This window comes from Opisthocomus hoazin, chromosome 3, assembly GCF_030867145.1.
Source record: "Opisthocomus hoazin isolate bOpiHoa1 chromosome 3, bOpiHoa1.hap1, whole genome shotgun sequence".
Lineage (NCBI taxonomy): Eukaryota > Metazoa > Chordata > Aves > Opisthocomiformes > Opisthocomidae > Opisthocomus > Opisthocomus hoazin.
In genome coordinates, this window is record NC_134416.1 from 890,248 (window position 1) to 913,728 (window position 23,481).

Sequence of the window (23,481 nt, forward strand, 5' to 3'; positions counted from 1 at the left end):
CTTGCAGATGTTGGTGTGCAGAGCCTCGTTGTCTTAATTGGCTCCGAAGATGGCTGGCTGTTGCTGTAGGTGTGAAAAGAGAGTCCAGCATGGGGCTACGAGGATGAGGAGGGGACTGGAGCATCTCTGCTGCGAGGAGAGGCTGAGGGAGCTGGGCTTGTTCAGCCTGGAGAAGAGAAGGCTGCGAGGGGACCTTAGAAATGCCTCTAAATATCTGCAGGGGGGGGGTCAGGAGGACGGGGCCAGGCTCTTTCCAGTGGTGTCCAGCGACAGGACAAGGGGCAACGGGCACAAACTGGAGCAGAGGAAGCTCCAGCTGAACCCGAGGAAGAACTTCTTCCCTCTGAGGGTGACGGAGCCCTGGCCCAGGCTGCCCAGAGGGGCTGTGGAGTCTCCTTCTCTGGAGATATTCAAGCCCCACCTGGACAAGGTCCTCTATAGCCTGCTCTGGGTGACCCTGCTTGGGCAGGGGGTTGGGCTGGGTGACCCCCAGAGGTCCCTGCCAACCCCGACCATGCTGTGACTCTGTGACAGCCCGTGCTGGGAGCTGCCAGATGCGCGTTGTTCTTGTGGGCGAGGAGGTGGGACGTAGCCGGGGCTGGCTGCGGGCGCTCCTGCGGGTGGGCAGTGAGGGGACCTTCGAAATGCCTCTAAATATCTGCAGGGTGGGGGTCAGGAGGACGGGGCCAGACTCTTCCCAGTGGTGCCCAGCGACAGGACAAGGGGCAACGGGCACAAACTGGAGCAGAGGAAGCTCCAGCTGAACCCGAGGAAGAAGCCTGCTGAGCCGCGGTGCCGTGCTCGACGCTGGCTGTGGCAGGAGCTGGCCGGTGTGGCTGAGGTCCCCTGAGCTGTGTTGGTGGGCGCTTGCGTGGGTGCCCCAGTGGAACCACCTTATTTTTGGGGGGGTTGGACTAGATGACCCACAGAGGTCTCTTCCAACCCAGAACATTCTGTGATTCTGAGATGGGAGCAGCTTCTCGTGAAGCTGAGGAATGACGTGCTTGCCTGCCGCGGGGGGACTCCGAGAGACGGGGCCGCTGCTGAGCTCACCCCCAATGATGCAGAATGAAAAGGCAGGTGGGCTTCCCTCTGGTGATCGATAACATTTCGTCCCGTTTTGTGTTTTGACAGAGTGGAAACAGCTTCCATGTGTTTGACCAAGGCCAGTTTGCCAAGGAGGTGCTTCCAAAGTACTTCAAACACAACAACATGGCCAGCTTTGTACGGCAGCTCAACATGTGTAAGTATCTCCTGGGCAGCTCGGAGTGCGAAGTGTGAAGTTCATCCTGAAATAAGGTTCCCCTGCTCCGGCCAGGTGTAACATGGGGGACATTTCACTGAGTTGGGGGTGGTTGCTAGCTTTGCAGTCACTCAGTTTTGGGGGACCAAGTGGTATTTTTAAGCTTGGCCTCTGCTGAAGGGAATAGCAACTTCTAAAACTGAAAGCTCCTGCTAGGCAGAAAGAACTTCAGACTCTCAGGCTTCTTTTATCTCACCGAATCCCAGCATGGCAGGGTTGGAAGGGCCCTCTGGGGGTCACCCAGCCCAACCCCATGCCCAAGCAGGGTCACCCAGAGCAGGGGGCACAGCACCGCGGCCAGGGGGGTTGGAACATCTCCAGAGAAGGAGACTCCACAGCCTCCCTGGGCAGCCTGGGCCAGGGCTCCGTCACCCTCAGAGGGAAGAAGTTCTTCCTCGGGTTCAGCTGGAGCTTCCTCTGCTCCAGTTTGTGCCCGTTGCCCCTTGTCCTGTCACTGGGCACCACTGGAAAGAGTCTGGCCCCGTCCTCCTGACCCCCACCCTGCAGATATTTAGAGGCATTTATGAGGTCTCGGTAGTGCCTGGCTGTTAGCACAGGAGTTCTGGATGCTTTCTGTGTTCCCCCGGCGTTAACGTTTGCGACGGCACTCTGCCATGCTGTGTCACGAAGGAGGACCTCCTCTGGGATGCTTCCAGTGGGACAGGACCACCACCTGCGACGTGCTGCTGCCAGCATCGTGTAGAGCCGGCACTGACTGAACTAGCTCTCCTAAACAAAAATAAAAAAATAATCCATGGAATTGTAGCAGAAGAGAGCTGGAGGGACCTCATGGTTGGATAGTCCAATCCTCTGCTTCAAGGCAGGATCAACTACCTCAGTTTGGTTCCTGCTGACTTCACATCTGACCAATGTTTCCAAGCTTCCAGTAATCAGGAATTCCCCGAGTTCATCAGGGAACTGCTGCCGGTGTACGGACAGTGAAGCAGTGGAGTTGATTGCTGGAGATGCAGCCCAGGGCACGGTCGACCTTCTGGACTGCCAGCCCACATTGGTGGCTCATGTCCAGCTTCTCATCCCCCAGCACCCCCAAGTCCTTCTCGGCAGGGCTGCTCTCAATCTCCTCATCCCCCAGCCTGTACTGACAGCGGGGCTTGCCCTGACCCAGATGCGCTTGGCCTTGTTGAACCTCATGAGGTTCACGCGGATCCACTTCTCCAGCTTGTCCCGGTCCCTCTGGGTGTCATCCTGTCCTTCTGGCGTGTCGACCACACCACTCGGCTTGGTGTCATCTGCAAGCTTGCTGAGGGTACACTCGATCTCACTGTCTGAAAATACTAAACCCTGAGGGACACCACTTGTCACCGGCGTCCATCTGGACATCGAGCCGTTGACCACTACCCTCCAGCTGCGACCTTCCAACCAATTCCTCAGCCACCCAACAGCCCACCCATCAAATCCATACTTCTCCAATTTAGTGAGAAGGATGTTGTGAGGGACTGCGTCGAACGCTTTACAGAAGTCCAGACAGATCACCTCCATGGCTCTTCCCTTGTCCACTGATGCAGTCAGTCCGTCACAGAAAGCCCCAAGGTTGGTCAGGCAGAACTTGCCCTTGGTTGAGACGTCTGCCGGTTTTCTGTTGATAAAGCTTGCTGTCTTGTCATGGAAGACAATTAAATTGGTTTCACCCGACCTTGCTGGCTGTCTTGAATCACCTCCCTGTCCTCCATGAGCCTTAGCAGAGCTTCTAGGTGGACCAGTTCCATGATCTTCCCAGGTGCAGAGGTGAGGCTGACAGGTCGGTAGTTCCCCGGGTAAGAAGAAGCGAGCGAGCTGTCTGGTCTGTTCCCACTCACTGTGTTGAGAGGGCAGGGGGAATAACACCACGTCGGGTGTCTGCTCCTCCTTTGAAGAGCAGAGAGAGAAGAGCTGGAGCAGGAATGGGTGGTTGGACAAAAGCAGGTCTGAGCGAGAAGGTGTTCTTTGAAAAAGTGGGGCGGAAAGAAGTCAGAAATCGCCAAGACCAAGCTAAGACAGGGCTGAAACTTCTTGCTGACAGCACCTTTCCCGAGTGGTTCAGTACTTCTGGAGAAGAGCTGTCCTGATCAGAAATGGAACTGAGATTTTTTTGAAGACCTTCAACAGTCAGGTTCTCCATAAGGAAAGTCCTGCCCTCGAGCAGACGTTTGGATCTCCCTCACGCGTTCTGTCACGCTGCCGTGAGAGCGCGGTGCGCTGTGGAGATGAAGGGGAGCTGGGCTTCGTGCCTTGTGCTAGAAACTGAGTAAAGTAACTCCACTTTCGGGCCTTTCTCACTTCTTTTCTACGATAAATCTGTGTTTTAACATCGCTCCTGTTCTCCCCGGTCTGTGTTACAGAGCCTTTGATTTACTGGAATTGTAAAAGGGGTTTCTTAGCTTGTGACTGGTGGCAGTTGGAGGATTCCAGTTTATTTTGGAGTTGAGCAATATAGCAGATGTCTGTCCAAGCATGAAAGAAAATCCAGAGTTTGTCCCTCCGCTGCTTGTCCTGTTCGCTTGAAGAACGGGGATCGCTAAAGGTCGCACGGTAAAGAAAGAGACCGGAGATGTGACGTGATTTCCTACACCGAGTTTATTGGCACTTGCTGCTTTATAGTGCAGCTGTGCAGTTATGGGTGCTTTTTTCTCAAATCATTTTCAGCGTTATTGTGCATTTCTGTGTCACCTGTTCCCAGTCCGACCTGAAGTTCGTTGTCCTGGCTGGGTGAATAGTCCAGTAACGTGGAGAGCGGTGCCTCTGGGCTGGCTCTCAGGCTGTGGATCCCCGGGCAAAACCCCGCTGAGGGTTACGAAATTCTCCAGAGCCGGCGTTGGACAGCGTGTGCTGGGCCTTGGTCACCTTTCTGGGCACACCCACGGGCGAAAAAAAGGAATCTGCTGCGAGCTGAGATGGACATTTTGTCTGGGGACAGCTCTGCTCCTGCTCTGGTTGCTGTACGAGCAAGCTGGACCAGAGCTGGTGTTTCAGGGTGGAGGATGGTCCAGAGCCTTTGCTGCTCTGACCAGGTATCTCCATGCTGCTGGTTCCCTGTCCTCTGCTCATCAAGCAGTGTGCCTTTTCTCCATGGCATCATGGAATCATTCAGGTTGGGAAAGACCTCTGAGATCATCAAGTCCAACCGTCAACCCAACGCCCCCATGCCTGCTAAACCGTGTCCCCAAGGGCCACATCCAGACGGGTTTTGAACCCCTCCAGGGATGGGGACTCCCCCACTGCCCTGGGCAGCTGCTCCAACGCCCGACCGCTCTGAAGGGGCCGACAGGAAGGATGGAGAGGGGCTTTTCCCAAGGGGGTGCAGTGATGGGACAAGGGGGGACGGCTCTGAGCTAACAGAGGGCAGATTGAGATCAGATATTGGGAAGAAATTCTTCCCCAGGAGGGTGGTGAGGCCCTGGCCCAGGCTGCCCAGAGAAGCTGTGGCTGCCCCCTCCCTGGCAGGGCTCAAGGCCAGGTTGGATGGAGCTCTGAGCACCCTGGGCTGGTGGGAGATGTCCCTGCTCCTGGCAGGGGGTTGGGACCAGGTGATCTCCAAGGTCCCTTCCAACCCAAACCAGTCTGTGATTCCTGCAGGACAGACATTTGTCCCCATGTCCCATCTGAACCTCCCCTGACGCAGCTCGAGGCCATCGCCTCTCGTCCTGGCGCTGGTTCCTGGGGAGCAGAGCCCAACCCCCCCCTCCCTGCCCCCTCCTCTCAGGGAGCTGCAGAGAGCGAGAAGGTCTCCCCTCAGCCTCCTCTGCTCCAGACTTCATCACCTTAGAGGTCTCTCCAGCCGCTGCTCCCCAAGCCTGGAGCGCTGCGTGGGGTTGGTGTGACCCAAGGGCAGGACCCGGCCCTTGGCCTGGTTGAACCTCATACGATTGACCTCAGCCCATGGATCCAGTCCATCCAGATCCTCCATGTTCCCACCTGCCCTTTTTTCCAACCTTACACTGCTTAATCCTTCTCTTCCCCCTCGGATGCACCAGGAACTCGAGTGCTGCCGGACGGTGTAAGCGCTTCGGGATTGATGGGTGCTCCGGTAGCTGCTCTTCCCCGCCGGCTCGCAGGGACGTTCTGGGATTATCCCGGAGACGTTGCTTCACGGCAGTCTGCTCGGCTTCCTCCCCGCGCGCACGGCTCTGCGTTTACGCTTGGGCTGCGGGTTCCTGTGATAGGCAGCGACATAAAGGATGCCTTTCATGCACGCCTCACGTGGAGGCTGTATCAGGGATTAGCGTTAATGCTCCAGATGTGGGCTGCAGAGAGCATTCCGATCTGATTAGCGAGGATGACATTTTCATTACCTTTCAACACCAGCTCTTGGAGTAGCTGTGGGGCACCCTCTGCGCTGCCTGAGCGGGGCCTTTCGTTTTGAAGGATGGCTTGAAGAACTGAAAACTGGCTAATATCACTGCAGTAATGAGTAATTTCTCTAAATCGCTTTCTGCTGCGAGTGCTTGGAGCTTTTTTTTTTTTATTTCAACCACAGCTGCAGCCTGAGCGACTCGAATAACGTTCTCGATTTGTCCCAGCGCTTCGCGGAAACGCTGAGACCTAAAAATACTTCACAGAATCACAGAATAGTAGGGGTTGGAAGGGACCTCTGTGGGTCATCTAGTCCAACCCTCCTGCCCAAGCAGGGTCACCCACAGCAGGCTGCACAGGACTTTGTCCAGCCGGGGCTGGAATATCTCCAGAGAAGGAGACTCCACAGCCTCCCTGGGCAGCCTGGGCCAGGGCTCCGTCACCCTCAGAGGGAAGAAGTTCTTCCTCGGGTTCAGCTGGAGCTTCCTCTGCCTCAGTTTGTGCCCGTTGCCCCTTGTCCTGTCGCTGGGCACCACTGAAAAGAGCTTGGCCCCATCCTCCTGACCCCCACCCTGCAGATATTTATAAGCATTTACTTCGAAGCACTGCGCTCCGTTCTGGAGTGGCTTTTAGGTGGTTTCAGAACGTTTGAAGGTTCTGGTGCTTAGCTTCTGGCGGAGCTGCTGAGGAAGCGCTTCCCAGCGTGCCGTGGCTCTGCCTTCCCCGCTCGGAGGAGGACTTGCACCGTCACCCTGCCCGGACGGCTGCGGAATGACGGCCGTGGTGCTTGGCGCCGTAGCCTGGGGAATTGTTTGGGGCCAGGACCTTTTTGATTGTCACATATTAGAATGGGAAAAACAGCGTGGATTTCTGTTTCTTAAGGTGAGGAAGATGGGTTAAAAAAAAGGATTTTAGGCTTTAATATTAAGGTGAGTAGATTGTGAACTTGGATGTCTGCCTCAGGGCTAGCAATCCTGTGTGCAGAGAACAGCAGCTCTGTCCTAGCAGTGTTGTAGAGCTCCCTCAGGAAGAATCCCAGAATCCTGGCATGGCAGGGTTGGCAGGGCCCTCTGGGGGTCCCCCAGCCCAACCCCCTGCCCAAGCAGGGTCACCCAGAGCGGGGGGCACAGCACCGCGTCCAGGCGGGGCTGGAATATCTCCAGAGAAGGAGACTCCACAGCCTCCCTGGGCAACCTGGGCCAGGGCTCCGTCACCCTCAGAGGGAAGAAGTTCTTCCTCGGGTTCAGCTGGAGCTTCCTCTGCTCCAGTTTGTGCCCATTGCCCCTTGTCCTGTCGCTGGGCACCACTGGGAAGAGTCTGGCCCCGTCCTCCTGACCCCCACCCTGCAGATATTTAGAGGCATTTCGAAGGTCCCCTCGCAGCCTTCTCTTCTCCAGGCTGAACAAGCCCAGTTCCCTCAGCCTCTCCTCGGAGCAGAGATGCTCCAGTCCCCTCCTCATCCTTGTAGCCCTGCGCTGGACTCTCCCCACTAGCTCCTCATCTTTCTTGAACTGGGGAGCCCAGAACTGGACTCTCTCCAGTAGCTCCTCATCTTTCTTGAACTGGGGAGCCCAGAACTGGACTCTCTCCAGTAGCTCCTCATCTTTCCTGAACTGGGGAGCCCAGAACTGGCCTCTCTCCAGTAGCTTCTCATCTTTCTTGAACTGGGGAGCCCAGCACTGGACACAGCACTGCAGATGGGGCCCCTCAGGGCAGAGCAGAGGGGGAGGAGAAGGGTAACTTGTGCTAGCGCCTGCTTTCTCACGTTCACATTCAGCCTCTCAAGGTTTTCTCCACTTGTCTACCCTTTGATTTTCAGATGGCTTTCGGAAGGTTGTCCACATTGAGCAGGGAGGACTGGTGAAGCCAGAGAAAGATGACACTGAGTTCCAGCACCCGTACTTCATCCGAGGCCAGGAACATCTCCTGGAGAACATCAAGAGGAAAGTAACCAGCGTAAGTTTACCCAGCGGACCTTGCTGTAGACAATCTGTTCAAAAACAGATGATTCCTCTGACAAGGATTGGGGTGCTCTGAGGGTTGATGGACGTTGGCATTTTACGCCGGCAGCGCTCCTCGCTGTCTCTGCCCTCTCACCCAGGTAGAAGCTGCGGTGCCATCCTGCTCACCAGCTGCCTTCGGGTTCTTGGTGCCGGTCCCTGCGGTTCGTGGGTCGTCTTCTCCATATTTCCAGTGTTAGGTTCTTTATGGCACTGCTGGAGATGTCCCCTCTCTCCCGCAGCACCGACAGAACAGCCAGCGCCTGGCCTGGCAAACCAAAGGGTTCAGTGAGAAGGGGCACTGTATTTTTCTTGGTTTTCTGGAGAATTAACATCTGTTTGAGGTCATCCTGGTGGAGGGGAGTTTGCTGTGTCCTCTGGAGAGACTGAAGAGAGGTTGTGCCTCGCTGTAGGAGGGAGAGTGATCGCTGTTTGAGCTGTGGTCTTTAGTTAAAATGCTTCAAGGAATAAAAAATACCTGCATATAGCGTGTAGGCACACAGACGTGTGAAGATATGCTAGATGCAGTAGTGGAAGGAGGAAGAGGAAGGAGATACCTGAATTATTTTAAATAATTAACCTCCAGTGTATCCCAAATAAAAACTTACACATTTTTCCTTTCAACTCACAGAGGGGAGTGAGGAAATGTGCCCCTGTTTCTTGAAACACCAAATTGCATTACGTGTACTAACGACACGATAGAGTTGGTGTCAGAGGTTCCAAAAATGCTCATGAGCTTCCTGAGTTCATTTATTAGTCCTGAAGCGTGGGACAAACATATTTTTGTCATTCATTTCCAAATATGAATCAAAGCAGCATCTCGAGAGCAGCTCGCTCTCCTGTCTGTCGCAGGGGGCTCGTGGAAGCCGTAGGTGCCGTTTTCCCTGAGGCCTTGAGTTCCTCTAGACAGGTTCACAGTGGGCAAGCGCCTCGGAAGGATGCAAAGGGAGCTCAGGGGTAGATGGCCCGCTGGCAGGTGGAGTGGAGAGGGGATGTGTTAACCCCTGTAGCGGCTGGCAGGTTCGGAGACTGCTCACCTGGGGCAGCTCTCCTGAAACATGCCTGGGGGGCATTTCTCCCGAGTGTTTTATCACAGAACCACAGAATGGCAGGGACCTCTGGGGTCCCCCAGCCCAGCCCCCTGCCCAAGCAGGGTCACCCAGAGCAGGGGGCACAGCACCGCGGCCAGGCGGGGCTGGAATATCTCCAGAGAAGGAGACTCCACAGCCCCTCTGGGCAGCCTGGGCCAGGGCTCCGGCACCCTCAGAGGGAAGAAGTTCTTCCTCGGGTTCAGCTGGAGCTTCCTCTGCTTCAGTTTGTGCCCGGTGCCCTTGTCCTGGCGCTGGGCACCACTGGGAAGAGTCTGGCCCCGTCCTCCTGACCCCCACCCTGCAGATATTTCGAGGCATTTCGAAGGTCCCCTCTCAGCCTTCTCTTCTCCAGGCTGAACAAGCCCAGCTCTCTCAGCCTCTCCTCGCAGGAGAGATGCTCCAGTCCCCTCCTCATCCTCGCAGCCCTCCGCTGGACTCTCTCCAGTAGCTCCTCATCTTTCTTGAACTGGGGAGCTCAGAACTGGACCCAGCACTGCAGATGGGGCCTCCCCAGGGCAGAGCAGAGGGGGAGGAGAACCTCCCTCGCCCTGCTGCCCACACTCCTCCTCATGCACCCCAGGATCCTGTTGCCCTTCTGGGCACCCAGGGCACGCTGCTGGCTCATGGTCACCTTGTCATCCCCCAGCACTCCCAGTCCCTCTCCACAGAGCTGCTCTCCAGCAGCTCCGCCCCAGCCTGTCCTGGTGCCTGGGGTTGTTCCTCCCCAGGGGCAGGACCCTGCCCTTGCCCTGGTTGAACCTCATCAGGTTCCTCTGTGCCCAGCTCTCCAGCCTGCCCAGGTCACGCTGGATGGATACTTGCTTTGGAGGTGGCTGGGTTTAGTCCCGTGACACGATGTACTCGGGTGCGAACGCAGCGGTTGGTCTAGAGAGGGGAGAGGAATCATCTGCAGTGTCAGCTTTGCAGCTTAAATAACCATTTTGCAGGAAAGAAACATCGCTGACGTCTTCCTTTCTGTCTCCAGGTGTCCGGTATAAAGAACGAGGATGTAAAGGTTCGGCAAGACAACGTGACCAAGTTGCTGACCGACATCCAGGTGATGAAAGGAAAGCAGGAGAGCATGGACTCCAAGCTGATAGCCATGAAGCAGTATGTATGTGGGGAGGGGGGGGCAGAAAATGCAGGAGAGTTTGCTTGGTGATCTCTTTCCTGAATTTTTAAGACCTCACCTGAGGGAAGGCTGGCCGCTGCTTGCCAGCTCTCTGTCCCAGCGGTCTCGGGCATGGAGCCTGGGCTTTAAGAGGCTTTCTGCTTCGGGTGAGAAGAGGGTGCTGGAGGGACCTTTTGAAAACCCCTTAAAGACCTGGTGTCCCAGCAGCCAGCCCTGTGACCCCCAACACAGTGTAAAGCTCCGTCGGAGTACGGCTCTGCTGGGAGGTGTCAGTTGGGAATTTCACCCATGGTGAAGCTTGAAAAACCCAAGGGTTTGCAGGGGTGAGCTCTGCTCGGTGTTTAGTCAGGCTTGAAGAAGCTCCTCGCTTTTCTGTCCTGCCTGCACCCCAGCCTGGCTGGGTGTCGGGGCTGGGAGGCAGCGAGCGGGACGGCTGGCGGCATCAGGCTGCTGGCAGAGCGCAGCTGCCCGAAGGGTTTGGTGAAAACCTCCCTCTGCGTTGGTCCCCGTCCTCCCAGACCCGGCGCAGCCCCTCATCCGCAGCGCGAGGGGCTGCAGCGTGCAGGGCTTGGCTGAACGGGCTGCCCAGGGCAGTGGGGGAGTCCCCAGCCCTGGAGGGGTCCAAAACCCGTCTGGATGTGGCTCTTGGGGACAGGGTTTAGCAGGCAGGGTGGTGCTGAGGTGATGGTTGGACTTCATGGTCTTAGAGGTCTTTTCCAACCTTAGTGATGCTGTGACTTCGCTGCCACGATGGTTACAATCTGAAATTTCAGTCGATGCACGGTGCTGGGTTTTTCCCTTCTGATTTTTATTTTTCCTCCTGCAAACCACAACTGTTCTGTCTTCTCTGAGGTTGCACCAGGGTGTTTGAGTCATTTGGGACAATGTCTACTGTCCCTCTGTTCTGCTACTGCGTTCTTCCACCGGGCTCTTCACTTCTTACTTGCACCCAGTTAAATTCTGGCCGGGGGCTGCTTGCCTGGTGCTTGCTGTTGGGTTGGGAGACGAAGCGGGCGATCCTGGGTCCCGCTCGTAAGTGCTGCCTCGCCTCTGCAGATGATCAGGGCGCTGTCGCTCGCCCGTACGTGCCTCTTCCCCGTGGCGGTCATACAGAAGAAGTTAGTGGATGTCACCTAATCAGGATCTGAAGGCCAGGAACTGGTGGATCTGTGCGTGATCTGCTGGTCTTAAGACTTATGTAGAGACTCTGCAAGTCACCTTCACGTTTAGAGACCTGTTGAGGCCAACGGAGATGGGGCTGTGGCTGTCAGATTCCCTTAGGAACCTTTGTAAATCGTGATTTAAAGCTTTTCTTTCTTTCTCCTTCTTTACCTGTCCACAAAGTGGAGTGAATCATGCAGTGGTGAAGTTTGTCTTAGCTCCAGCTACCTCATCTCTGCTCAGGAGGTGTGGGCTGGAGGAGTGGTTGGGGAGGTGGATTGAGAACTGGCTGAAGGGCCGAGCTCAGAGGGTTGGCATCAGTGGTGCTGAGTCTGGTTGGAGGCCTGGAACTAGTGGTGTCCCCAGGGGTCAGTACTGGGCCCAGCCTTGTTCAACTTCTTCATCAGTGACCTGGATGAAGAGTCAGAGCGTCCCCTCAGCCAGTTTGCTGCTGGCACAGAACTGGGAGGAGTGGTGGACACCCCGGCAGGCTGTGCTGGATCCAGCGAGACCTGGGCAGGCTGGAGAGCTGGGCAGAGAGGAACCTGATGAGGTTCAACCAGGGCAAGGGCAGGGTCCTGCCCCTGGGGAGGAACAACCCCAGGCACCAGGACAGGCTGGGGAGGGTCAGGAGGACAGGGCCAGACTCTGTTCAGTGGTGCCCAGCGACAGGACAAGGGGCAACGGGCACAAACTGGAGCAGAGGAAGCTCCAGCTGAACCCGAGGAAGAACTTCTTCCCTCTGAGGGTGACGGAGCCCTGGCCCAGGCTGCCCAGGGAGGCTGTGGAGTCTCCTTCTCTGGAGATACTCAAGACCCGCCTGGACGCGGTGCTGTGCCCCCTGCTCTGGGTGACCCTGCTTGGGCAGGGGGTTGGGCTGGGTGACCCACAGAGGTCCCTGCCCACCCTGCCATGCTGGGATTCTGTTGTTTCTAAGGAATTTGGTCCTGGGTCCTGTGGAAAGCGGAGCAAGCAGCCCTCCCTTCTCACTGCATTCAGCGGGAAAGCAGGATGGGAGCTGTTGAAGGGACAGTTTCACAGCGGAAAAATATTTCCTCCGCCTGTGTTCCAAACCCTCCCTTTTCTTGGATTCCATTGCTGTGTCCTGTGCTCACAGATCACTTCTCTACCACCTCTGGTGTTCGTGGGAGGGGAGAGAGCCTGCTTCATCTCCAGGCTCATTCTAGATGATTCTCTTCATAGAATCTCAGAATCACAGAATGGTAGGGGTTGGCAGGGCCCTCTGGGGGTCCCCCAGCCCAGCCCCCTGCCCAAGCAGGGTCACCCAGAGCAGGGGGCACAGCACCGCGTCCAGCCGGGGCTGGAATATCTCCAGAGAAGGAGACTCCACAGCCTCCCTGGGCAGCCTGGGCCAGGGCTCCGTCACCCTCCGAGGGAAGAAGTTCTTCCTCGGGTTCAGCTGGAGCTTCCTCTGCTCCAGTTTGTGCCCGTTGCCCCTTGTCCTGTCGCTGGGCACCACTGGGAAGAGTCTGGCCCCGTCCTCCTGCCCCCCACCCTGCAGATATTTAGAGGCATTTCGAAGGTCCCCTCTCAGCCTTCTCTTCTCCAGGCTGAACAAGCCCAGCTCCCTCAGCCTCTCCTCGCAGGACAGATGCTCCAGTCCCCTCCTCATCCTCATCCTTTCGCACGTGTGTTTGCCATCCGTTGCATCAAGAACCATCCTCAGACCCAGCTGCCGGTCTCGTGGTCCCACCGTGTCTTCCTCATCGGATTTTCCGTGGCTTTTGCCGTCCTCTGGCGTGTTTTGAGATGAAGCGTCCAGGCTTGTACCCCTGCGTGAAGGGTGAGAGCGTTCACAAGTGCTTTACAGGTCTCCAGGCTGAGCTCTGGCTGCTCGAGGGGCTCTCGCTGAAGCAAATTATTAATTAGAGCATTATTAAGCATTATTAATTAGAAATGGTCTGGAAACCACTAGGTGGAGTGCCTGCAGCGGTACTTGGAGCTCTCCTGATGGCAGAGAGCTGACAGCCTCTCAGAGCAGCAAAGCTTCCCCCCTCCTTGCAGGGAGATCGTTACCGACCAATTAATAAAAAAAATGTGGTTTTGAAAGCTGATCAGGTAAACAGGCTCCTGTAAAAGACTCAAAATTAAATTATTTGTGTAAACTCAGAGTGTCGTGCCATGGCTGCGTGGGGAACCGCCAAGCGCGGCGCAGGCTGCGGGTCGGAACATCGCAGAGTCACAGAGCCGCAGCCCGCACCCCGCTGCAGGCTCTCCAGAGCTGCCAGCAGCGTGGTGACCTCTTCTTGCTACGCTCCGTTCTTCATGGCTGCTTCTCCGTCCCTCTCAGCTGTTACTAACTGGCTCTTTTGGTCTTCTGCAGGTTCTCCGTGTCTCTCAATAAACACAGCTTGCGAGTCTATTTCGTGATCTTCACTTTTTCCCCGTCTCCGTTATTAGTGACGGATCCCTGCGCCTGGGCTGCGGTTCCTTCCCTGGAGGGCAGAGCTTGCAAGCCATGGGTCGTGGCTTCGTTTTCTCAGGAACTTGTGGTTGAAAATTCTCTTCTTGCTTCTTGAATAATCCCAGAATCCCAGCATGGTGGGGTTGGAAGGGACCTCTGGGGTCCCCCAGCCCAGCCCCCTGCCCAAGCAGGGTCACCCAGAGCAGGGGGCACAGCACCGCGTCCAGCCGGGGTTGGAATATCTCCAGAGAAGGAGACTCCACAGCCTCCCTGGGCAGCCTGGGCCAGGGCTCCATCACCCTCAGAGGGAAGAAGTTCTTCCTCGGGTTCAGCTGGAGCTTCCTCTGCTCCAGTTTGTGCCCGTTGCCCCTTGTCCTGTCGCTGGGCACCACTGGGAAGAGTCTGGCCCCCGCCTCCTGACCCCCACCCTGCAGATATTTAGAGGCATTTCGAAGGTCCCCTCGCAGCCTTCTCTTCTCCAGGCTGAACAAGCCCAGCTCCCTCAGCCTCTCCTCGCAGGAGAGATGCTCCAGTCCCCTCCTCATCCTCGTAGCCCTGCGCTGGACTCTCTCCAGTAGCTCCTCATCTTTCTTGAACTGGGGAGCCCAGAACTGGACTCTCTCCAGCAGCTCCTCATCCTTCTTGAGCTGGGGAGCCCAGAACTGGACTCTCTCCAGTAGCTCCTCGCCTTTCTTGAACTGGGGAGCCCAGAACCGGAGTCTCTCCAGTAGCTCCTCATCTTTCTTGAAGTGGGGAGCCCAGAACTGGTCTCTCCCCAGTAGCTCCTCATCTTTCTTGAACTGGGGAGCCCAGCACTGGACGCAGCACTGCAGATAAGAACCCATCCAGTTCTCTTAAGGTTAGTTCCAGATCCGTGGCGTTCTTCAGAGCATCGCTTGTTCTCTTGACGGGTTTTTTGCATGTTCTCGAGGGCCGGCAGGTTCGCATCACCTTGCGTCTCTGCAGTAGGGCTATGCCTGGTTCTTCTCCTTCCCCTTCACCGCACCAAAGTCAACAGTTGACCTCCTCTGGCACTGCCAGCCCCCGCCTCACTGCAGCCTCCTTTCGGGTAGGTGTAGAGAGGTCCATGCTCTTAAGTAAAAGTAAGTGTTTGGGTGATACATAGAAGACTCTGGTTGATTTGATATACTTACAAATATCTGCAGGGTGGGGGTCAGGAGGACGGGGCCAGACTCTTCCCAGTGGTGCCCAGCGACAGGACAAGGGGCAACGGGCACAAACTGGAGCAGAGGAAGCTCCAGCTGAACCCGAGGAAGAACTTCTTCCCTCTGAGGGTGCCGGAGCCCTGGCCCAGGCTGCCCAGGGAGGTTGTGGAGTCTCCTTCTCTGGAGATATTCAAGACCCGCCTGGACAAGGTCCTCTACAACCTACTGTAGGTGACCCTGCTTTGGCAGGAGGGTTGGACTGGGTGACCCACAGAGGTCCCTTCCAATCCCTACCATTCTGTGATTCTGTGATTCTGTGATTTCTCCACCACTGAAGACATGAATTTGGAATGCTCCGTTGCAGGCGCTGGGCGGGCAGCGGGATGAACGCGTGCGAGTGCTCTGGCGTCGCAGCCCAGATGGTCCCAGCGTTCGGGGCGGTTTGGTTGAGAACCTGATGCCGCAGAACGTGCTCTGGAAAGGTTTCAGCGTCTGGTGCCTTGCTAGCCCTCTTCTCCTCCCCCTTGCCAATAGACCTGACCCCATCTAACAGGTTTTTGAAGAATCCAAGACTTTTTTTCCCCTTGAACGAGGTGCGTTAGGAGGCGTTAACGTGAGCTGAGTGTGGAGGCGACCTTGTTCTCCATGCTGAACGTGGATCTGAGCAGACTTGCTCCACTCTAGAGGAGACCTGTGCTTAGCTGCAGCGTGAGAGTCTCTCCTGTGGAATTCAGCTGGCTTTGGCGCAGGCACCAGCGACAACGGGGAGTTGTTCCCATTCTGAAGGTGGGCAGGAGTCAGCTGAAGGAGGAGCTGTGGTCCAGCTGCCCTTCCTCTGCCCCATCGCACTCCTCCAGCCCAGAGCTGTGAGGTCCGAGCGAGGCTGAGCGCGGAGTCGCTCGGTCTCTGCGCGGTCGTGCCGGGAAGCTGCGGCCGGTTTGGGTTACCTGACACGGTGACGGTCGTCTCCAAGGCGTGAGGGTGCCAGAAGAGTAGAGGTATTTCTTAGTGCCTGAAACACTCCGTTCTTCATTATTCTTCTCCTGTCTAAAGGCGTTTTTTGGACTGGGGAAAGGGGGTCTGCTGCAGCTAAACACACCAGGTGTGATTTATATTAAGCTGCTTTCTTGGTGTGAAAAGTGGTTTACAGCCACGGCTGGTCTTCTGCCGAAGCGAGGTCCTGGGAGCATATTGAAAACGCATACGGGTTGGAGCCAGTAGGGGCAAAGCCATTCTGGGGGGGTTTACTGGTTTGAATTGGACGTCATCGCTGGCACATCCAGCAGAGCGCTCGTAGTAAACGTCTTTTTATTGCACAGCTGCGAAGAAACCGGCTCAAATCTCCCCGTCTTGACTCAGCTCAGCTGAAAAAGTCCTCCTGAAAGGCCAAGGAGCGCGAGCAAACCCATCTCCAACATCACAGGGTGATACACGTCGGGGTGATTTGCTGTCGGTCTCCAGCACTGGCAGCAGAGGATGGAACAAGGTCCTGTCCCACCTGGACAAGGTCCTGTGCAGCCTGCTCTGGGTGACCCTGCTTGGGCAGGAGGGTTGGACTGGGGGACCCCCAGAGGTCCCTTCCAACCCCGACCATTCTGGGATTCTGTGAAAGCAGCGAAACTGAGCTTTGGATGTGAAAATATTTGTTCTTCCCTGTCAGCAGCTCCTGCAGCAGAGCTGGGCCGTGCTTCTGTGGGGCCGAGGTCCTGGGAGCGAGGACGTCGCTTCCCCGGAGCACAGGGCCATCCCACCTCTCTAGGTTTGGTTCGTCGGCGCTGCCGTGCTCTCGTTTGACGTATTTTGGGGATTTTTTGTTAGTTTTAGAGTGGGTTTTTTAGCTTCTCCTTTAAAACAGAAGTCCCTTGTCTTCTCCCAGGTACTTTATGGGCCTTTGGACACTTTTCTTTTTTTAAAAATAAAAAAAAGGGCAAGCAAGTGATGAGCGAAACAAGTGTCTGAGACGGCCGTGAGCTTTGGGGAAGACGTTAATGCTCTTGGTGGCCTCCTGCCTTCCTGGCTTTGGGAGCTGAAGGTCGCAGCACATCGCGATTCCTGTGTCCTTCCAGTGACCTCACGGAGAAAGACGTGCAGAAAAGAGCAAAGCTTCTCGTTGGGGCAGCGTGAAGCCCGAGGCTCCCTCGGCCCTCGCCGAGAACCGCGGAGTCGCCTCTCGTTCCGGCACCGGTGCTGCCGCAGAGCTTTTGGCCGCTCCAGATTGCGGAATCACAGAATCCCAGCATGGTGGGGTTGGCAGGGCCCTCTGGGGGTCCCCCAGCCCAGCACCCTGCCCAAGCAGGGTCACCCAGAGCAGGCTGCACAGGACCTTGTCCAGCTGGGGTTGGAATATCTCCAGAGAAGGAGACTCCCCAGCCTCCCTGGGCAGCCTGGGCCAGGGCTCCGTCACCCTCAGAGGGAAGAAGTTCTTCCTCGGGTTCAGCTGGAGCTTCCTCTGCTCCAGTTTGTGCCCGTTGCCCCTTGTCCTGTCGCTGGGCACCACTGGGAAGAGTCTGGCCCCGTCCTCCTGACCCCCACCCTGCAGATATTTAGAGGCATTTCGAAGGTCCCCTCGCAGCCTTCTCTTCTCCAGGCTGAACAAGCCCAGCTCCCTCAGCCTCTCCTCACAGGAGAGATGCTCCAGTCCCCTCCTCATCCTCGCAGCCCTCCGGTCGAGGCTGGAAGCGCGTCACTGCGCTCGGTTGTGCCCTGGTACTCTCAGCTGCTTTTTGCAGATAGGTGGCCATCTGAAAATCACTTCTTTTGCTGATTTTTTCTTTTTTTCCCGCCTGCTGTTTATCACGAAGTGAAATTTATTGGAGCGTATGAAGACGGTAACCCCTTCAGGCAGGTCGGTGTAGATGAAGGAAGACACAGCGAGCCTTGAATTTTGCTTTTGGTTTTGTTCTCTGCTTCACGCAGCTTAGTGGAACACGTCCCTGTCATTGCAGCCACAATGAGGTGGGCAGGAAGGGCAACGGCGTCCTGGCTTGGATCAGCAATGGAGTGGGCAGCGGGAGCAGGGCAGGGATCGGGCCCCTGTGCTCGGCACTGGTGAGGCTGCACCTCGAGTGCTGCGCTCAGCGTTGGGCCCTGAGAAGGACATGGAGGGGCTGGAGCGTGTCCAGAGCAGGGCAGCGAGGTGGGGAGGGGGCTGGAGAACAAGTCCCATGGGGAGCGGCTGAGGGAGCTGGGGCTGCTCAGGCTGGAGCAGAGGAGGCTGAGGGGAGACCTTCTCGCTCTCTGCAGCTCCCTGAGAGGAGGGGGCAGGGAGGGGGGGTTGGGCTCTGCTCCCCAGGAACCAGCGCCAGGACGAGAGGTGATGGCCTCGAGCTGCGTCAGGGGAGGTTCAGATGGGACATGGGGACAAATGTCTGTCCTGCAGGAATCACAGACTGGTTTGGGTTGGAAGGGACCTTAAAGATCATCTGGTCCCAACCCCCTGCCAGGAGCAGGGACATCTCCCACCAGCCCAGGGTGCTCAGAGCTCCATCCAACCTGGCCTTGAGCCCTGCCAGGGAGGGGGCAGCCACAGCTTCTCTGGGCAGCCTGGGCCAGGGCCTCACCACCCTCCTGGGGAAGAATTTCTTCCCAATATCTGATCTCAATCTGCCCTCTGTTAGCTCAGAGCCGTTCCCCCTTGTCCCATCACTGCACCCCCTGGGGAAAAGCCCCTCTCCATCCTTCCTGTCAGCTCCTTCAGAGCGGTCGGGCGTTGGAGCAGCTGCCCAGGGCAGTGGGGGAGTCCCCATCCCTGGAGGGGTCCAAAACCCGTCTGGATGTGGCCCTTGGGGACAGGGTTCAGCAGGCATGGGGGGGTTGGGGTGACGGCTGGACTTGATGATCTTGGAGGTCTTTGCCAACCTGAATGATTCTGGGATTCTGTGATTTTCCTATTCTCTAAGTCATGATATCTCATGCAATCCAGCGTAGAAGTGATTCTGTCCGGCAGCCTGATGCCACATGGACACCTCGAGGCTCGCAGTGGCCGAAAGAACCTGAAGCCTGAACCCGTGGTTTTCCCAAAAGCAAAGATCAGAGGTGAGCCGCTGACACCGCAGGCCTTGCCGGAGCTGCCGCTCCAGGGCTGGGGCTGCACGCTGGTGCCCAGCTCCTGCTCCCTCTCCCTCCAGGGTCCACGTCACCACAGCCCGGTTTCAGCCTCGGTCGCTTGACATCTTCACAGAATCACAGAATCCCAGCATGGTTGGGGTTGGCAGGGCCCTCTGGGGGTCCCCAAGCCCAACCCCCTGCCCAAGCAGGGTCACCCAGAGCAGGGGGCACAGCACCGCGTCCAGGCGGGTCTGGAATATCTCCAGAGAAGGAGACTCCACAGCCTCCCTGGGCAGCCTGGGCCAGGGCTCCGTCACCCTCAGAGTGAAGAAGTTCTTCCTCGGGTTCAGCTGGAGCTTCCTCTGCTCCAGTTTGTGCCCGTTGCCCCTTGTCCTGTCGCTGGGCACCACTGGGAAGAGTCTGGCCCCGTCCTCCTGACCCCCACCCTGCAGATATTTAGAGGCATTTCGAAGGTCCCCTCACAGCCTTCTCTTCTCCAGGCTGAACAAGCCCAGCTCCCTCAGCCTCTCCTCGCAGGAGAGATGCTCCAGTCCCCTCCTCATCCTCGCAGCCCTGCGCTGGACTCTCTCCAGTAGCTCCTCCTCTTTCTTGAGCTGGGGAGCCCAGCACTGGACCCAGCACTGCAGATGGGGCCTCCCCAGGGCAGAGCAGAGGGGCAGGAGAACCTCCCTCGCCCTGCTGCCCACACTCCTCCTCATGCACCCCAGGATCCCGTTGCCCTTCTTGGCACCCAGGGCACGCTGCTGGCTCATGGTCACCCTGTCGTCCCCCAGCACTCCCAGTCCCTCTCCGCAGAGCTGCTCTCCAGCAGCTCCGCCCCAGCCTGTCCTGGTGCCTGGGGTTGTTCCTCCCCAGGGGCAGGACCCTGCCCTTGCCCTGGTTGAACCTCATCAGGTTCCTCTCTGCCCAGCTCTCCAGCCTGCCCAGGGCTCGCTGGATGGCAGCTGCTGTATCTTCCCGACCTTCCTTGTGCTGCTGTTTGGGAGGTGCCTTGACAAGCGTAGCGTTTCGCTCCGCGGCACCGTCCACGGTTTCTTATCGCTGCCGAGCCTTGGCGAGAACGGTTAGGAACAGGTTGACTGTCGTGAGTCCTCGTGATATTGAAGGGAACTGCGTGAGTTAAATGCTGCACTTTCCAACAGCCGGTGTGCTTTGTCTCACAGGAGAAGTTCTGGGTTAAATGCTTTTCTGTTAGTGTCTTTTCTATTTCTGATAACTTTTATCTTTTAGGGTTTTAAAATTGGAAACCACTGCGGGAGGAAGCGTAGGAGCCCCAGCTCCAGCGAGGGGAACGGCATCTGCTGGAACGCCGTCCCTGCGGCTGGGAGGCCGCTGCCTCCCAGAGATACCTTCAAGCAGAGAGCGGTTATTAATTACGCTAAATTTCGGGCAGGTCACTGACCTAGAATTTCTGCAGTTTCTTTTGGCTGCCGTTCTGCTTTCTTAGCTTCTGAAGCAGTGACTCATCGAAGCCAAATGTTTTCTTCTGGGCTTTTGAACGTGGAACCGTTTAGGTTTTAAATTGACATTTGCAGTGAAAGCTGGCTCTCGCGGTGCTGCGCGAGCTGTCGGGCGCTCAGCAGCGTTTCGCTGAACGTGAGGTTCTGTCCCAGCTCCGGGTCTGTCAGGGCCTTTCTGCAGATCCTCATCGCTCGTGACCGGCCTGCGGCTCTGTAAGGGGAGCATCTTGGCTGAACCTCGGGTGTGGTGGCACGCTTCTCCTCTTGGAATGGGAGCAACTCGGGAAGACAACGCTTGGGCTCCTCCTTATCTGCACGCGTCTGCTGCAGGAGCAGGGTGGCAGACAGTGGATTTCTGTGCAGCTGTGGCATTGCCCTGGAGAAGGGTTGCAGGGCAGTGAGCATGCCCCTGTGCTCAGAATGCCAGAATCCCAGCATCCCAGCATGGTTGGGGTTGGCAGGGACCTCTGGGGATCCCCCAGCCCAGCCCCCTGCCCAAGCAGGGTCACCCAGAGCAGGGGGCACAGCACCGCGGCCAGGCGGGGCTGGAATATCTCCAGAGAAGGAGACTCCACAGCCTCCCTGGGCAGCCTGGGCCAGGGCTCCGTCACCCTCAGAGGGAAGAAGTTCTTCCTCGGGTTCAGCTGGAGCTTCCTCTGCTCCAGTTTGTGCCCGTTGCCCCTTGTCCTGTCGCTGGGCACCACTGGGAAGAGTCTGGCCCCGTCCTCCTGACCCCCACCCTGCAGATATTTATGGGCATTTCTAAGGTCCAGTTATAGGTGCTTATATATTTATAAGGTCCTCGGCACAGGTGAGGCCGCACCTCGAGTGCTGCGCTCAGCGTTGGGCCCAGAGAAGGACATGGAGGGGCTGGAGCGTGTCCAGAGCAGGGCAGCGAGGTGGGGAGGAGAACAAGTCCCAGGAGGAGCGGCTGAGGGAGCTGGGGCTGCTCAGGCTGGAGCAGAGGAGGCTGAGGGGAGACCTTCTCGCTCTCTGCAGCTCCCTGAGAGGAGGGGGCAGGGAGGGGGGGTTGGGCTCTGCTCCCCAGGACCCAGCGCCAGGACGAGAGGCGATGGCCTCGAGCTGCGTCAGGGGAGGTTCAGATGGGACATGGGGACAAATGTCTGTCCTGGGAGAGCGGTCGGGCGTTGGAGCAGGGCAGTGGGGAAGTCCACAGCCCTGGGGGGGTTCAAAACCAATCTGGATGTGGCCCTTGGGGACAGGGTTTGGCAGGCATGGTGGGGTTGGGGTGACGGTTGGACTTGATGATCTTAGAGGTCTTTTCCCACCTGAATGATTCTGGGATTCTGTGATGATTACATCACAAGCACAACAAAACGAGCCTGGGCACTGGCTGGAAGGTGGAGAAGCCAAACCCGAGGAAGAACTTCTTCCCTCTGAGGGTGACGGAGCCCTGGCCCAGGCTGCCCAGGGAGGCTGTGGAGTCTCCTTCTCTGGAGATATTCCAGCCCCGCCTGGCCGCGGTGCTGTGCCCCCTGCTCTGGGTGACCCTGCTTGGGCAGGGGGCTGGGCTGGGGGACCCCCAGAGGTCCCTTCCAGCCCCAACCACTCTGTGGTTCTGTTGAGACGGGCAGGCCATCGCCTCCCGGCGATTCTTCGCCTCTGCTCGAGTCCCGCGGGAGCCCGGGCGCATCCGTACGTTTAATTTCCAGCAGACTGGTGAAGGCGGCGAGCTGGCCGCGGTGTCTGCACCTGTTTGTATCGGTTTTTCTCCCCCGTCTCCTTCGGGGATCGTGTTCGCTTTGGCTCAGCGCCTGAAGCTCCGCCGTGGGACGCCGAGAGCGCTTCCTCCCGACCGCGAGGCCCCGCCGCTTTCACAAGGCCCCGGTTGCTAACAGAGTTTCAAAGCTAAAATTTCTCTTGACAAAAATAAATCTGAACAGGCACGAGAGCTTGGCCTTTTGCAGTCCGATTCCTCCTCAGCAGAATTAGTTCACCATCTGCAAACCCCCGGTAAATCATACCGTATAATTTTGACCCGTGTAGCTGGCTTGATGGTTTCAGGGTTCCAAAAGCAACATTTATATTATCGTTTGACACGGACCTGAGGGGACAGCGCTTGCGTTAGAGCGTTTGTTGGAAAGCTTGAATCCATCAGTGTTAGGCGAGAGGAAAAGCTGAGCTAGGACGTAACGAAGCCAAGGAGCTGATATCCAAGTTTAGTCACCGTGCTCGGAGAAGCCTCGTTAACAGAAGCCCTCCCACCTTCGGGGAGTAAGTAAAAGCTGCCTAAAATCGTTAGGGAGATGAGTAACGGCGTGGCTTTTACTCCTGGACTTGGAATGAGGCAGAGCCTCGCAGCCCGGTTCCTCTCTTCGCCTTTCCTCGACAGCCGTGGGAGCGCGACCGCTTTGTCCTGCCCGGCTGTCGCGGCGCGGAGGAAGCGGGGCCCGGTCTGTACGGCGAGGACGTCAAGTTGGCCACATGATCTGCTGTGAGATCGCTGGCCGGGTATTTATTGTGGTTTACACCGTGCTTTACGAGTCCATAATATCTCGTGTCCTGTTTCTGCGGCCCGGCCGAGCGGTGCCGGGTGTCGTGGGGCGGGAGGGGACGTGGTCTCCTGAGCCGGGACGGGAGTTTTGGAGCTTGCGCTGCGGAGCGCTGTACCCTTGATGTTGGAACCGAGCTTAAACTTCTTGTTTTCTATACAGAAGTTGTTTTACAGGAAAACTTAACCTTTACCTCTGAGTAGCATCTCTCCTGCGAGGAGAGGCTGAGGGAGCTGGGCTTGTTCAGCCTGGAGAAGAGAAGGCTGCGAGGGGACCTTCGAAATGCCTCTAAATATCTGCAGGGTGGGGGTCAGGAGGACGGGGCCAGACTCTTCCCAGTGGTGCCCAGCGACAGGACAAGGGGCAACGGGCACAAACTGGAGCAGAGGAAGCTCCAGCTGAACCCGAGGAAGAACTTCTTCCCTCTGAGGGTGACGGAGCCCTGGCCCAGGCTGCCCAGGGAGGCTGTGGAGTCTCCTTCTCTGGAGATATTCCAGCCCCGCCTGGACGCGGTGCTGTGCCCCCTGCTCTGGGTGACCCTGCTTGGGCAGGGGGTTGGGCTGGGGGACCCCAGAGGGCCCTGCCAACCCCTAATGTTCTGTGACTCTGTGATTCCCTGCTTCTTGTGGGCAAAAAATATCTACTTCTGTGGAGATATTCCAGCCCCGCCTGGCCGCGGTGCTGTGCCCCCTGCTCTGGGTGACCCTGCTTGGTCAGGGGGCTGGGCTGGGGGACCCCCAGAGGGCCCTGCCAACCCTGCCATGCTGGGATTCTGTGATTCCCTGCTTCTCGTGGGCAAAAAACGGACAGGATGCTTGGCTGTCAGCCCCCAAACGTGACTGTGCCTTTGCTGTCTGCAGCCGGAGTGGCCA

The 23,481-nt window shown here is 57.3% G+C and overlaps 1 protein-coding gene across 2 annotated transcripts in view; it reads left to right on the forward strand.

Annotated features, from left to right (window-relative positions):
- HSF1 (heat shock transcription factor 1) overlaps positions 1 to 23,481 on the forward strand; it is a 69,041-nt gene that overhangs the window by 11,418 nt on the left and 34,142 nt on the right. For both annotated transcript variants that reach the window (XM_075415409.1, XM_075415410.1), the window contains exons 2-4: positions 1,135 to 1,243; positions 7,413 to 7,549; positions 9,670 to 9,794. In XM_075415409.1, the coding sequence (XP_075271524.1) occupies positions 1,135 to 1,243; positions 7,413 to 7,549; positions 9,670 to 9,794 (371 nt within the window). The remainder of the gene's footprint in view (positions 1 to 1,134; positions 1,244 to 7,412; positions 7,550 to 9,669; positions 9,795 to 23,481) is intronic.